The sequence below is a fragment of the Brassica oleracea genome, chromosome C7 (genome assembly GCF_000695525.1).
Source record: "Brassica oleracea var. oleracea cultivar TO1000 chromosome C7, BOL, whole genome shotgun sequence".
NCBI classification, from domain to species: Eukaryota; Viridiplantae; Streptophyta; class Magnoliopsida; order Brassicales; family Brassicaceae; genus Brassica; species Brassica oleracea.
The window spans coordinates 11,548,284-11,564,143 of record NC_027754.1 but is presented as its reverse complement, the minus strand read 5'-3'; the positions used below and the strand labels follow the sequence as shown (position 1 = coordinate 11,564,143).

The window sequence follows — 15,860 nt, the reverse complement described above, 5'->3', positions numbered from 1 at the left end:
TTTCGGTTCAAATTGATATGTAACCAATAAACCATTTGGCCGGTTTAGGACCTTTATTAATATAAATAAATAAATTAAAAAAAAAAAAAGTTTATGAAATCATTTTTTTGTCAACTTCTTGTGGATGATGTGTTCAAAAAAAAAAGTCAACTTCTGGTGGTTATTATATCCTTAACTTTAGCCCAACAGATATTATAAGTGAAATTATTTTTCTACGGACGAGGTCCAACAAAATATTATAAAATTAATTGAAGCCCATTAAATAGAAGAGATGTTTGCGTATCTCTACGTGTTTATTTCTAGAAGCATCAAATACACACGCGTAAGTCCATGCAAAGGTCCAGTATCTGATGGTCGCCAGATTTCACCACCGTGGTCTTCCACGATTACTCCTCCGTCCTCTGTCTCTCTCTGCCACAACAGAGAATTAGAACTTGCTGTAAAGAGCTTACTACTTGATTCCACTCGCAGTCTTTTTTCATACAACCGCTGAATCTAACGGAACTCCATCGCAAATCGCCAGAGGTGGTAGCACAGCGAAATCTTGTGAAGATTAAGAGCAGATCCTTTCTTGGAACACTTTCACAAAAAGAAAGTTTCATCTCTACTGAACCTGCACGCAATCAACCAAGTTATTTCGAGAAACTTAATTCAACCATTCATCAAGATTATTTTGGTGAACCCACTCATGAAGCAAAGATTGACAACAATCTGAACAGTGAATAAGAAACAATAGAAAGGAATCTTCAGATTCAAGCGGGATATAGTAACTTAGAAGAGAAAGAAGGCAATTTGAACACGGGAAACTTTATATATGTTCAAATCATATCAGAGAAAGATGAGAATCACAAGCCGCTCTGATTTGGATGCACTTTACACATCAAAATCGCATATGCTAAAGGAAAATTGTCAAAGCGAACAAAAGAAATCATTTTCTTGATAGAAGCAAGGAAAACAAACAAACAAAACTCCTCATTGTCTCTTGAAAGATTCGAAGTTGTGAAGAAAAAACGAAGAGAAAGCATTTTACACGAAAAATGTTTTGAAGTTGATCAAATGAAATTTCGTTTGCCTTTCTGGGTTTATGGAATAAAATTCTTTTAAAAAAAAAATCTTATGTTTACTTTTTCTAAAGAAAAAATTCAAATAACGTTGGTTTTTTTTTTTTTTTTTTGACATCATTCAAATAACGTCGGTTTGATGGAAAGTTAATAATGTCTGGTTTGCCGGTCAAGTAAATAATAAAGATGGAAAACGGAAACCTTTCTTCTCAGAAAGAGGCTTCGTTTTTTTTTAAAACCCTAAAAGAATTATCCAAAGTTTTTGTGTGAAATGCTGAAATACTCTGCACTTGTTAGAGAAAGATCAAGAAGCTTTCCGATGGGTTTTCTTCACGTTCTTAAGTGTCCAATAAGCTTGCGATCTTACAGCAGCTCCCTAGTCGGCTTTTTCTCCAAATCTCACAATCCTCTTCTCTCTGGTATTTTTTCTTCTTCCTTGTGAAGTTTTCTTGGTTGAGTCATTTCCGCAAACACTGACTGCATTGTAAGAGGACACAATCGAATTAATCAATGGGAACTTACAGTCCCAGTAGTCAAATTCTAGAGGAAAGATAACAATATTTTCTAACGAAAGCCTTGATTTTTTTTTTGTTTCACTCTTAGCTTTGTTAATGATAATGTGATGATTATATTCAGCGAGATGGGTTAGAGCAGGAGACGCCGCCAGTTCCATCAGATGTATTGCGTCTGCTATACGTGGAAAAAAGTAAAAGGGTCTTTCTTTTCTCTAGTATTGAATGAAATCAAGAACCTTTCATCTTTTTGAATGAAACTCTTCTTGTTCTGTAACAACAGCAAGAAGCAGAGACTGGATGAGGCATGTCTCGAAAGGTATCAGGAATACAGTCGCGCACTAATTCAATCATGGATCTTACAAGGTACATACATACATACATATAAAAGCACATAGAGGTTAATGTTATTTGTCTTTAACTCTAGCGTCTATGTTATTTAGGCAAAGTGCTAGTGGATGGGAAAAGAGCTAGTAAAGCTGGAATGCCTGTAGCCAATGGTGTCTCCATTAAGATTACCGCTGAGGTTCCCAAATATGTATGTAGGTGATTATTCCTCTCCCTGTTACCCTCTATTCTTTGTGCTTTGAGAGACCTCGTTTTTGTCGACCGTCCTCTCTTTCTCTCTCTGCTTTTTTTATCTTGCAGAGGTGGGCTGAAGCTGGAAGCTGCAATAGAGAAGCTAGATGTTGATGTTTCTGAGAAAGTAGTTCTTGATTCTGGACTTTCTACTGGAGGTTTTACAGATTGTTTGCTTCGTTATGGCGCAGCTCATGTTTATGGTGTTGATGTTGGTTATGGTCAGGTGCTATGTCTTGTTCAAAACAGATTATTTGATTTTTTTTTTTTCCCGTAATCCCAACTCTTCTAGTTAGTAATTAGTTATTTAATTAGTTGGTGTATCGTAGCAGGTGGCTGATAAAATCCGAAATGATAAGCGTGTGACTGTTATAGAAAGGACAAATCTGAGATACCTCCCAGGACTCCCACAAAAAGTCGATGTAGTGACACTAGATCTGTCCTTCATTTCAATTCTCAAGGTATGTTTGCTTCTTTTCATTTTATTTGCAGATACTATGATTGTTATGTTTTTACATGCCTCATAGTTGTGAACAGGTGATGCCAGCTGTTATGAATGTGATGAATGAAGATGCAACTCTAGTTACCCTTGTTAAACCTCAATTTGAAGCTCGGCGATCACAGGTAAACTCTGAGTAGAGCATACTATACAAATCATCTCCGCGGTTCTTACAATTTGTTCTTCAACAACTTTGTTTCCCTTGAAGGTTGGGAGGGGTGGTATTGTGAGAGATCCTGAAGTACATCAGGAGGTATGTTTGTATTTCCCTGTAGATTTTTGTGACAGTTTAATCTTTTGTTCGTTGTTAATTTCTCTGCTGAATTCCTTTTGTTTCTAACTTTGTATAGCAATAAAGCTAGTTACTATCTTTGATGTTTTTTTATGTATGGGTTTAGGTTCTTGAGAAGATAATAAATGGTATTGAGCGCTATGGATTCACCAACAAAGGGTTTATCGAATCTCCCATCAAGGGCGCTGATGGAAACATAGAGTTCTTGGTTCGCTTTGATCGAGGGACAGTGAAAGGCGAAGAAGAAGAATACTAAGACTTATATTTCCCTTGCGTCAAAATGCTTATTGTTTCTCCCTTCTTTCACCCATTTCCTTGACTTAACGTTTAAGTTAGGCTTAGAACCAAAAAAACCTTTTAAGTTAGGCATTTTACTACTGTTTTTTGTTTGTTTTGGTAATGTCTTAAATCTTAAAAGATAATTACCAAACCGATCCAAGACTAATCATTTTAGAGAGTATTTTCGGTTTACACATGTACTTTTTCCTTCGAATTTTGAAAGTTGAAACTTATCATGCAATGCAATATATTCACAAACTTTCATAACAAATAGCTCTCATTTTATTGGAATAGCTTGATGATTCAGTCTGTAGAAGGTTAGCTTTTACATAGCAAAGACTGCGTTTAAGATCTAAAACATGTCATTCAATATATATCAAGTCTTTTTCTGTCTAGAGAAGCTTTGTCGTCGTAATGCTTCAGTGGTCTTGTAGTCTCATCAGGTCTTGCCATTGCAAAATTGAGGCAAAAAACTAAATTGGGAGAAACTAAATCGGGAGAGAAATACAAAAATAAAAGAACATTCCTGAAAGCAGAAGGGAGTACTGAGAACGCGAATCTGCATACCACATTAGGCTATGTTCTTGAATCAATTATCAGTTCCAACAATTGACGCTTCATGATGCAATTATGGTCCAACGAACTAGGGATGCGATGGTTGTCGGACCAGTTAAGCATGCAACCGTGGATTAACCAGTCGATGTCTTGGTCGAACCAGCCGATGATGTCAACATGGACGACCCACCCGACAATGGAGCAAAAGACAGATGGACGAACCCAGGTGGGCGAAAGAAGGATTTGGACCAGAGCAAACTGGACATATGATCTTGGAGTGGACGAAGATAGACCTATTACTCGACCAAAAATTCATAGGGAACATTTCAAACAAGTTGAAAACGTTGTGGATTGGATCCAAAATAAAGGTGGTCCAATTAATCCATTATCAGCCCAAAAAGAGAATAAAAGATCATTAATGGTGAGAAGAGTTATCATCTTGACTGCCCCTGCATCTCAAGAAACAACCGCCTATGCCCCTCCCTAATAGCCTATGCCCCACTCTCATTAATGAAATGTGGATTGACAAAAATGCAATCATGTTTAAAATAAATAAAAAATAGAAAAAACATAAATTGTGGTTTGGTCGGATCGGGATTGGTTATTGCGGTTTGATTAAAAATCGGTTTCGTATTTATCAATTTTGTAAAAAAAATTTAAGAAAACCTTGAAAAAAAACCGCAGCTCGGTTCGTGGAACCTCCACTCCTCTCTCCCGCAGCTCAGCTCCTCCTCCGCTCCTCTCTCCCGCAGCTTTTCCATTGCCGCTGTCTCTCAGCGTAGACCAATCGTGGATCAATCGTAACCCGACGTCTAGCACACCATAAGTTGTCTTCTCTGTCTTGAACTTTCTTTCAGAAGTAGGTTCTATGGATTTGCAATTGGATCTAATTAGGAGTATTCACAACAACATTGTTTTGTTTGGGGGTCGATTTGTAAAGGAAATTGGCATATAATGCATTTCGGTGGTGGAATGAGAGTGTACAGGCAGTAGAATGGGACCTAGATCGATCCACACCTGAGACCTAATTCAATTTGTTTTTGATAATTGTAGTAAAACTGTATAACTCTGAACAACTAGTAGAACTGTGGATAACTGGAAAACTAGGAACAACTGGTAGAACTGTGGATAACTGGAAAAACTAGGAACAACTGGTATAACTTTGGATAACTGTAGTCAGTGTGTTGAGTTTGTTCTTTTTTTTTGGTAGGATACAATGAGAAATCACGTCAAAGCGTTGCACGGAAAAAATCTGGCGGATTGTGATATATGTGGTAGTCCAGAAGAGAGCTACAAGCTGATGTATAGCTATTTGTACATGTTAGAGCAAGTGAATCCGAGAACAAAAACATGTGTGAAATTGGATGATGCATGTAAATTCAAGTACCTCTTCATAGCCTTGGGAGCTTGCATTGAAGGATTTGCAGTTATGAGGAAAGTGATAGTTGTGGATGCAACATGGCTGAAGAACGGATATGGTGGTGTTCTAGTTTTCCCGAATGCTCAAGATCCTAATGGTTACAATTATCCACTTGCGTTTGCAGTACTAGATGGAGAGAATCATGTTAGTTGAACTTGGTTTTTTGGAGATGGTTAAAAGTGTTATACCAGACTCTTCTCAACTGCTTTTCATGAGTAACAGAAATCAAAGTCGGATCTACGCTATAGCAAACATGTTTCCACTGGCTCACCATGGTCATTGTTTATGGTATTTGAAGGAAAATGTGAAAGGGCATGCTTGTAACCTCAACAGGATATAGTGGTGCATAGATTCATGGAGTTGGGCATATATTACACGGTGGCTGACTTCAACTCTGCTTACGATTCATTTAAGATAAGATATCCTTCATTGTACAAGTATGCAGAGGAACATATTAAAAAGGAAAAATGGGCTAAGTTTTTTTCACGTGACAGGTACAACTTGGATACAAGCAAAAGTGTGAAATCAATGAAGAACGTGTTTAAAGAGGCAACAAGGTGGCCTTAATACCAATGCTGGATTGTATCATCAGGAAATTCTCTGATTGGCTCAATCAACATCGGAAGGATGATGTTTCTGGATCAATCGATACCAAACTGGTGCCTCTGGTTGAGAACTACTTGCACAATCTATGGGCTGTTGCATAAAAGCTACCTGTACGGGAGCTTGATAGTTATGAGCTTGAGTACGAGATCAAAGACACTGAAGGAAAGATGTTTTTGGCGACCTTGGTTTGGAAAACTTGTACTTGCAAGGTGTGGGATTATGAAAACTTTCCTTGTCTGCACGGACTGGCTGCTTACATATATTTCACTAAGAACGTTGATGGCGGCGTTGGCAGGCGCCTTGACATCCATGAGCTGTGCTCAAAATACTATTGGATGGAACTGTAGGCTGTGGCGTATTCCAGAACACTTTATGTTTTGCCCGACATGTCTTCTTGGAATGTACCGGATCACATTGAGGAGGTGAAGATCATACCTCTGGATCGCATCACGCGGAAGGGAAGGAAAAGAGTTAAAACTACGTAAAACTTGGATGAATAAGGAGTAATGCATTTAGCCTCTTCTGTGGTTCGGAAAACTGCGTAAAACTTGGTAATCTACTTTGTTTTGTAATGACATTAGTATTATCTATATCAAAACTTGGGTATCATAGTTTTACATTTGGTTTCTCAACTCTAACTTATAATTCTAATAAACGTAATAAATTTTTTTGAAATTTTTTAAAAACTCGTAATATATCCATTATAAAACCTTGTCATGCCAATCACACTTTCTTAATGAAAAACATCTTACAAATGGAATTTCCGAGTTATATCTATTAGCGAAATAGTATTGCACAGAAAAAATATAGCTAACATTTTAAAGTACTAAAATCGGAAGTTAAACTAGATTCACTTTCTTAATGAAAAACATCTTACAAATGAAATTTTTGAGTTATATCTATTAGCGAAATAGTATTGCACAGAAAAAATATAGCTAACATTTTAAAGTACTAAAATCGAAAGTAAAACTAGAAAACCAATCTAAAAGGATTAGTAACACTAAATAAATTAGAAACCACCAAAAGTAGACTATAACCAAATTTCATAACACTAGTATCTTCGGTATAACTAAGAACAAATCTATGGAGCGAAATGAATTTTTTTTTGGCGCTTAAACTATTTAAAACATTTGTTCCAAATATCTTACTTTTTCTTTTATATGTTCCGAAAATTGTCGAAATCTCTCTCTTCTCATCTCAACCCACACAGCATCCTCTCACTTTCACTTTTTCTTATCCATCTCTCTCTTCCAATTCTCTCTCTAATAATTTCGAGAGTCAAAACAGTCTATTTCCCGAATCTACCAACCAATGAAGATGGAAAAAGTGAAGATGGAAGTGGGTCCGAGATCGTCGACGAGGAGCCAAAATTCTGGTCGGAGATTGTGTTTTTGTGGCTTACCGGCGAATATAACGCAAGCTTGGACTGACAAAAACCCAGGTCGACGATTTTATGGCTATCCGCATTTTAAGGTATGAAATATGATAATTGAAGTTTTTAACTAGTGATTTAGATGTGAAATATAGATTTAAAATGGAATTTGGACCATGTTGCAGCTTGGAGATGAATGCAAGTACTTCTCTTAGTTTGATGATGAGGAAACTACAAAATGGCAAAAAAAAAGCTTTTATTGAAGTCCATGATGAGATCCATGAGAAGAATAGAGTGATTGAACAGTTAAATAAAACCATTTCAGAAATGAAAAGCAATTTGGAGAAGAAAGAGACAGTGAATGACGAAAATGAAGATGAAATTGTTAGAAAGTTTGAAGAATTCTATGTTTAACTGTTTGGATTGTCTTAGAGATGTAAACATAATCTTAAAGAGTTTTGTAATATTCTATATTTAAGTGTTTTGGATTGTCTTAGACGAAAATGAAATTACATAATCAACATACCATAATCGACAAACCATAGAGTTTTGCAACATCCAGAAAAGGCTTGATCAAAGAGGTTCCTAAATACATAATCCGACATGAAACAGGAAACATCAACAAAATAAGTTCCAAGTAAACATAATCTTTCGTTTCTTTATTTTGTGGTTGTGTACTCTTGCACGATCTATGTATGTTGGGTTCTTCTTCTACTAATCTTGAAATTGCAGCCTGATATCATGAAAGTGAAATTGATACAAGATATCATGAAATTGAAATTGCAACATGATCTCATGAAATTGCAACATCCAGAAAATGAAATTGAAATTGTAACATCCAGAAAATGATAGTTTCAAACTTCTACAAACTGAGAAAGCATAGAGTTTTGCAAAATAATCTGACATGGAACATAAACAAAACAATTTTCCAATCCTAAATACATACTTCGGGTTCCTTTCTTCACTTCCTCTTCAATCCCTTCTGCCTTTCTTTCACAACCGGATAGGAACACCATTTACAATAAACCACATTTATTTCGTCTCTGCTTTGATTGCCTCAGAGGGCTCAAATTTCTGCAAGTTACATTTACTTCTACGCCAGTTATCCCAGTAATACCAAATAGTTTTTCCAAGTTATTATAGTATTCCCTATAGTATACCTACCTATTACTAATTTTACCAAGTAATCAATGTTTCACCAAGTGGTACTAGTATTACGTATAGTTATACCATAATTCCTAGTTCTACACATCTTTTCTTCCTTCACCAAAACATTACCAGTTCAAACAAAACTACGATTCAAAATCCAATCCAAAATTGGGAACTCCCCTAAATTGTTACCTCATCGTCGTCGTCCTCCTCGTCCCCATCCTTATCTCCTTCGACTACACTTTCCAATTCCTTATCCTCAAGGACATCATCCTCACCGCCATTCTCCTCTCCAGAGGTAACTGTCACCGCAACTTCCACGAGGACATTTATTGGCTCCGAGAGGACCCCATCTATCACCGTCACCGTTGCTGGCTCCTCTGGCGTCTCCGTCTTCTTGATTCACTCTCTCGATTCACACACAAAGCGACCAAGAAAGAGAGGGGATTTCGAAATCGATTTTTTTTCTCTAGGGTTTGAGAGAGAACCGTTTGTTTGCGAGAGAGGGGACATGAATTGGGGGAAACAAATTGGGTTCGTTAAATCCGAAATTAGGGTTTAATTAATTAGGTCTGGATGGAATCGGTCTGGGTTTCCTTCGGTTTAAGAATGATTTACGGTTTAAGTTTAGTTTGGGTCGCGGTTCAAATTAGGTCCGATTGAAGTCCGGTACAACTAGGTATACCTCGTAAATAACCCAACTTTCCTACGGTGTTATGGTCTTTTACATACTATCTCAATTAAATAAAAGAAAATAAAGTCCACGTTTTATAACGGGTCCTTCCGTGGTTGCTCCATGAGATGCAGGGGCAGGCAAGATGATGTCCCGAAGAGCAAAGACCAAAAAGCCATTTTCTGTTTGATCCATTCAGTTGAAGACGAGGAGTTAGTCATTGGTCGAAATAAAGAAACCAATTCAATTTTCAACATCTCGGTCTTCCAACTCACCTAGTTTTTAACTTGTCTTTCCTGGCTTTTATATATTTTTCTTAGTGTTTTCATGCTTTTTTTTTCTATATAAATCTTTGTACGATTTTAATTGAATTCAATAATCATTTTAATCAAACAAACTCTTTTCTAATTTGGTGATTTATTTGCTCTTGCTAGCAACTTGATTGTGAATATGTGTGAACTCAGATCAATCGACAAATTCTTGAGCTGACTTGGTGTCATATCCAAGGACAAGAGAGTGGGTGACTCATGGGATATCCGCAAGCCTTGTGAGACCTAATAGATCCATCTATCTATCTGGAAGAAGCAAATAGCTAACCGACCATCTAATCATCAACTTTCTACCATCAATCCATCAAACCATATATCAAATCTGATCCAACCAAAATTAAAGTGGACGAATTAGAGAAAGATTGCATCAAGTGGTATTAGAGCACACATAATAGATTGGTATCATCTTTTGGGGTTTTGTTTTCTGTTTTTTCATTTTATTCTTCTTTGTCTATCTAATCTGCAAGTGAGCCAGCTATTATAAAAAAGATCAAAAAAGGAGAAAAGAATCAGTCTAGAAATATCTTGGTTAATCCTTTGCCACCAAATATCGTGCAATCTATCTATCTTCTTTTTTTGGGGTTTGGGTTGTTCCTCGGAACTCATTGAATCACCATCCATGAATTCTTGAAAGACCAAACATAAGCATGAAAGAGAGGATTTGTTAATTTATTTTCATTTTTTTTGGCATCAAAGATTTGTTAATTGATTTGTTAAGTGGGGGATTGGTCGTGGTATTTGCTTGGATTTAGATTTTTTTTTAGATTTGAAAATCTTTGATAAATTCATTGATTTTAAAATCAAAATAACTCGATTTCACAAGAATTCAGATGGATGTCAAAATCAAATAAGTAGATTATTATAAATCAGCCATATGAATTTAAAAGAGTTGTGACAGGCTCGTGAAATATCTTATATATTAAAACAGAAGTCACAACCTTGATTCATGTGTAATTTGTTTTTTTAAATGGACCTAATGGACAATTTATGTTTTTACTCTAATTTAATTATATACATAATACGTAAATGAATACAAATAAATAATAATAAATAAAAATTATTTTTATATACTTCCTCCGTTTCTTTTAAATATGATGTTTTCGAATTTATATTTTGTTTTGTTTTACTAGTAGTTTACAGAAATCTAGGAAACAAATAATAAAGAATGACATTTTTTACCCTTTGACTTGGATCTGTCGTAATGATAAAATGGAGCAAAACAATAAATACACAAGGTTAGAATTGGTTTTGTGTTAGTCTCCTAAATATGCGTAAAAATTTCTTAAGCGTCACTTAGATTAGGACAGAGGGAGTATAACATTAAATCTGCGCAATTGAGCGATCTTAGTGGGGTTATTGGTTGTGGTATTTGCTTGGATTTAGATTTTTTTTTAGATTTGAAAATCTTTGATAAATTCATTGATTTTAAAATCAAAATAACTGGATTTCACAAGAATTCAGATGGATGTCAAAATCAAATAAGTAGATTATTATAAATCAGCCATATGAATTTAAAAGAGTTGTGACATGCTCGTGAAATATTTTTCTTCTTAAAAAGAAATACTTTGATACAGGTACTTCAACAGGAGTACTGCCTAAAAGATTCGAAAGAAAACCATTTTGCTTCATTTCTATCAACTGCCGCATAAAATCTGACTTTTCCAATGATCTCGCAGCATGATACATTTGAAAAGGATCTGAAACCGAAACATCTCGTGGACTAACAACATATTCAGTAACCTCCCTAGTTTTCAAGACGCTGCTATTGTTTGAGATGGCATCAACGTGTACTCCTCGTGTCTCACCGTTTCTAACATCTTTTACAATATGATTCTCAGGCAAATATATATATTCAAGAACTAGCAATCAATCTATCATCATTTTTAGAAACGGAGCTGGGCTTAGTAATCCAGAAAACAGTTTCGTCTATGTGAAGAGATTTATTGGTTGGAGTCAAAGCAGGTTTTCGATAGAATTGTCAAGTATGAAGACAAGTACGTCAAGCTTGAGTATCCTCCAATTAACTAACAATTTGCCGCTGAGGCATCGCTAAGAAAAAGCTAACCCTTACCTTAAGTCAACACGTTCTTGTACGAATTCCATTGAGAATTAACTCAGAGAGAGATGCAAATTTCAGTTTCAATAATATTTGACAAAGACTTGTCGCAGACGCTGCACTTGCAGCTCAATGACGACTTCTCAGCTACTACCGTCACCGGAGGAAGAGGAAAAAGCTGACGATTGCCGTAGCAGAAAGCGAGATACTCTTCTTCAGTGAGTTTCTGGTGGTGGAAATCGGATCTTCAACGTTTGGATCTTTTACCTTTGGTCAAGTGTTCGTCGCCATGGAATCTTGAAGAGTTTTTGAACAGAGGAGGAACCAGTCAACCAGAGAAGCTAGTCTCGGTGAGCTAAGAGCCGCGAGCGCCATTAAAAACTGATCTCTCTGAAAACAAAGGAGAACTTGAGTTTATTTTGTTTTTATTGTCGTGGAGAGGAAGTTCCGTGACAAGTGGTGGGAAAGTGTGAAGATGCTATGGGGCATTTCTATCTGTAATGTTACGGTAAATCTGGATGAGGTTGTAGCTCTAGGTGATGTGGTTCGGGTTTATTCTCGTGCACATGTATAATCTGTTATTTTATGAAATTTGAAGATAATAAACCAATAATACAAATCTAATCAAAATAACAGGGTTCACCTCTATATTTGTTCCTTTGTATTTTGATTTTGAAATCGCTCACAAATCCATTGAAATACAATTCTAAATCAAATTTTAAACAAATTTTTATAATTGAATAATACTTGATTTCAAAATTTATTTTAAAATCACAAAACCAATAACACTTGATTTGAATATAGATTTTAAAATCATAAAACCAATAACACTAGATTTGAATAAAAATTTTAAAATCATAAAACCAATAACACTAGATTTGGTTTGAATTTAAAAATCCATTAAAATATACAAACCAAATGATTTGGATTTAAAAATCCATTAAAATATACAAACCAAATGATTTCAGGAAGACCATGAGTGGCCGAGAGAAAATCTGACGGCTACCAGTTGCAAATGGAAACCATTATGACGGAGATTACCAAAAGGATTCAAAACACCTCCACATGCAAAGTTTAGTGCAATTTAGACACTAAATGCTATATTTCACAGTAACTCCAGGCGAAAAGTCAAGAATTTATTGTTTTAACAAAAAAATTGGGGGTTAAATTAAAGATCAATGTCGTTGAAAGATTTTTGAACAATAAAGATAAACTTGATGACAAAAGATCCAAATGTTAAACAATGTAATAGAAGACAACTTAAAAAAGAAAAGTATCCTTAAATTCAAAATCTTCGAACGCAATTGAAATGCCAAAGAAACCGAGTGTTTAGGTCTGAAAGATAGAAAAACTGAGACAATAAGCTTAAAAAGTAAACAGCTACAAGTAACATAACGAGGCAACTGCAGTGATTTACTCTTCGTCATCCTCATCATCATCAGCACCACCTGTAGCTCCGTTCAATGCCTTCACTCTCTCGATCAACTTGTTCTTCCTTTCCTCATAGGTCAACTTCTTCAAGTTGTACCTATTTATCAAATCAAAAAACACAAATTGAGATACCAATGAACAAACGACCAATCAACATCAAAAAAAAGAGAATGACAAGTGCTCGTTAATACCTCTTGTGTGCCTTGGGCGCAGGTTTCTCGGTCTTCTTGGGGTTGGGGTCAGCACGGATAGCTGCATGAACCTTCTTGTACAGCTCCTCCATGGTCTCAGCATCAACTCCTTTCTTCAGGTACTGACTGAAGTGAGTTTGAAACTTCTCAGGCTCGTCTTCGTTCAACATCTTCATGTAGTTGGAGACATGGCCACCATAGATGTAGTTCCTGTGGATATCAGCATCGAGTTGCTTGTTTTCTTTGTTGAAACCAGCAAATCTCTTGTCACTGTGAGGGATATCAAGCCCTCCGTCCAAGGCACCCTACAGTAAACCATAAAAAAAACCAAAAGTATTTTAAAGGCTTGCCATGAAACCACAGTGATGCAGACAAGAACAATGACCAGACAATTACAACAGAGGACAGGTTTAACACCTTGAGGGCACCAAAAACACGGTTTCCTGTGGTGGTCCTGATAAGACCAACATCAAGAAGAGCACGGAAAGGTCTCCTTGACTCAGTTGGTTCCACGGAGAAGTCCTCTCCAGTGGCCTGATCATTAGTTAACAATTGAGGTTTAACCAGTGATAAATACATAACGTCTAGGTCAGAGATATGATGATACTAAAACAAACAACATACCTCTAGGTTGCCCTCATACTCCTCATCCATTTCCAACATCTTGAGAACACGGCGAGCCAAAAGAAGGCCGGTACAGTAAGCTGGTTCGACAAAGCCAACAAAGAAAAGATAAGCACAGAATCAAACATCTAAAAATCAGAAAACATAGGACAGATATGATACCAGCAGCGTAGTTGGTAAGTCCAACAGTGAGTCCATACTGAGGCAACTCATGTGCGTAAGCAGAAGCCTTGACAATGTCACCGGCTATGCTTGCAGACACGATTTGTGCGACTATGTCTTTGTTGGTGAACCTGACAACAAAACGGTACTTGGGTGTGTTGTACTTGTTCTTGTCCTGGTTAATGAGACGGATTCTTGCTCTGTAATCAGTCTTACCATCTGCATTTAAAGAAGTAAATTTTCAGAACCTCACAGACCAAACAGACAATATCAACAATGAAGTAACGAAGAAACAATACCTCTCCTTCTCCTGAACTTGACTTGGTACCTCTTGAAGTAAGCATTCGACTTGGATGGCTTCACAAACACCTAACAATAGAAACCGTTCTATTTCATTAGTCTATCATAAAATCTCTAATCAGATACTAAGATCTAACAGTATAACTGCTCATTCCAAGGTAATAAAGATCCATTTAAACGCATCAGTGATCTCTAAAACAGAGCATAAAGGTACAACCTTTATGCAACAAAGTTTCGCTCTAACTATAATATGGGATATTTACAAAACCCATGAATAATAAAACCATAGACTCATGAAATATCGTTACCATAGCTCAAGAGATTATGAAAAAAGCTAAAGAAGCGCTCTGGAGATATAATGCAAGAGATTTCTATATGAAATGAAAAACAAAATTCGATTATTTGAGGAGAGATACGAGAGAAAATCAACAAAAGCAAGGGATTACCATTGTTTAAGCGAAGCTTAGCTTTTGTGTGAGAGATGAGTGAGGAGAAGACAAGAGGCGGAATGACCTAAATGCGAGATCTTATAATGAAAAACCCTAGATGACTCCTTCTTGGGCTCCCAGATGTTCAATGCCCTGGATTTGTCTTAATTTTATTAGGGCCCAACTAGGCTTTATATTTGGGCTTTTTGTCTACCCACCTGTCTTTTCTAGCCTATTAGAGTGTTTCGAGAACTGTACTCATTTCAATGGGGGGTTTTTTTCATAATAACAGTTTCTTTGGCGTTGTAGAAAACACAAAATTTAAATATTATGTACCTTTTCTACTTTGTTTGAGCAGTATAAAGACGGCACTTTTAGCCAGTTTAATCTTGTGGTAAAGAACGCATTTCATCTTTTTTCCGTTTGTGATGTTTCTAGTCTCACATTTGGTATTGTTTTGGTTCTTATGGTTTGGTTATCTTGTGCTGATTTTAACCTCAAATCGTTGTTTGGTCCTTTAGATAGTTTTATGCTTATGGTTTGTGATTCTCGGGTATCGAGTTTTGTCTCTCCATTCTAATATATGTCATTCTTGTAACTATACCAGAATAGAACAATCAATTAATCAATACTCTCTATGAAATGATCTAGACATCTTTGCGAATGAATCTGATATTTAACTGTACGCACAAGGGACAGATACTTGAAATTAATCCAGTGAAAATATATTTCAAATAACTTTATGTTATTATTTATTTTTACTATTTTCCTTTTTTTTGGTTGCTAATAATATCGAGTTGACCAAAAGAGTGTATTCAGAAAGGTGATTAGTGTATAATTTTTGTCTCTAGATCACTTCCGAAGTTAGAGTTTTTAGATATGTCAAACCTAAAAAAATAAGTCTCTTACAACATTCAATGACGCAAGGTGATGACCACTTCAATAGATATAACTAACAAAACCGCTGACAAAAAAAAAAAAACAAAGCCAGTGCTACTAGAAATGATAATTAGTGAATGACCGCATATGCGGCACGCATATATTACTAAAAAACGGATAGTTATCTTTAAAATAATACACCGAGATAAATTGAAAAGATTACAATGGAACAAAAAAAATCTTCCTAAAGTAAAATAAATTTTTATAGAATGTTATGCAATCATGTGAAATGATGTCAACATAGTTTAATTAGAAATAGAAAAGATATAAAACTACAATAATGTAGAGATTCTATGCAATTTTGAATCTATCTCCTGTATATTAAAAGATAAACATTGTCATTTGATTTGATGTTTTCACACTACATTGGACATGCGGCAACCTCACATCAATTTCAATTTGA

General features: G+C 35.9%; 2 protein-coding genes across 2 annotated transcripts; one reads left to right on the top strand and one right to left on the bottom strand.

Annotated features, from left to right (window-relative positions):
- Window positions 1–1,324: 1,324 nt before the first annotated feature.
- Window positions 1,325–3,414, top strand: LOC106303745 (putative rRNA methyltransferase YqxC). Its single transcript, XM_013740059.1, has 9 exons — window positions 1,325–1,480; window positions 1,698–1,767; window positions 1,857–1,939; window positions 2,017–2,119; window positions 2,222–2,378; window positions 2,485–2,613; window positions 2,690–2,776; window positions 2,860–2,904; window positions 3,050–3,414. The coding sequence occupies exons 1-9, from the start codon at window positions 1,333–1,335 to the stop codon at window positions 3,197–3,199; spliced, it is 972 nt and encodes a 323-aa protein (XP_013595513.1). The 5' UTR covers window positions 1,325–1,332; the 3' UTR covers window positions 3,200–3,414.
- A 9,158-nt stretch (window positions 3,415–12,572) lies between these two features.
- On the bottom strand, window positions 12,573–14,621 carry LOC106301256 (60S ribosomal protein L5-1-like). The gene is made up of 7 exons (XM_013737615.1): window positions 14,537–14,621; window positions 14,090–14,159; window positions 13,791–14,009; window positions 13,629–13,708; window positions 13,422–13,538; window positions 13,005–13,309; window positions 12,573–12,910 (listed from the first exon to the last, which is right to left on the bottom strand). Exons 1-7 carry the CDS (start codon window positions 14,537–14,539, stop codon window positions 12,796–12,798), a joined length of 909 nt encoding a protein of 302 aa, XP_013593069.1. The 5' UTR covers window positions 14,540–14,621; the 3' UTR covers window positions 12,573–12,795.
- Between the last annotated feature and the right edge of the window lie 1,239 nt (window positions 14,622–15,860).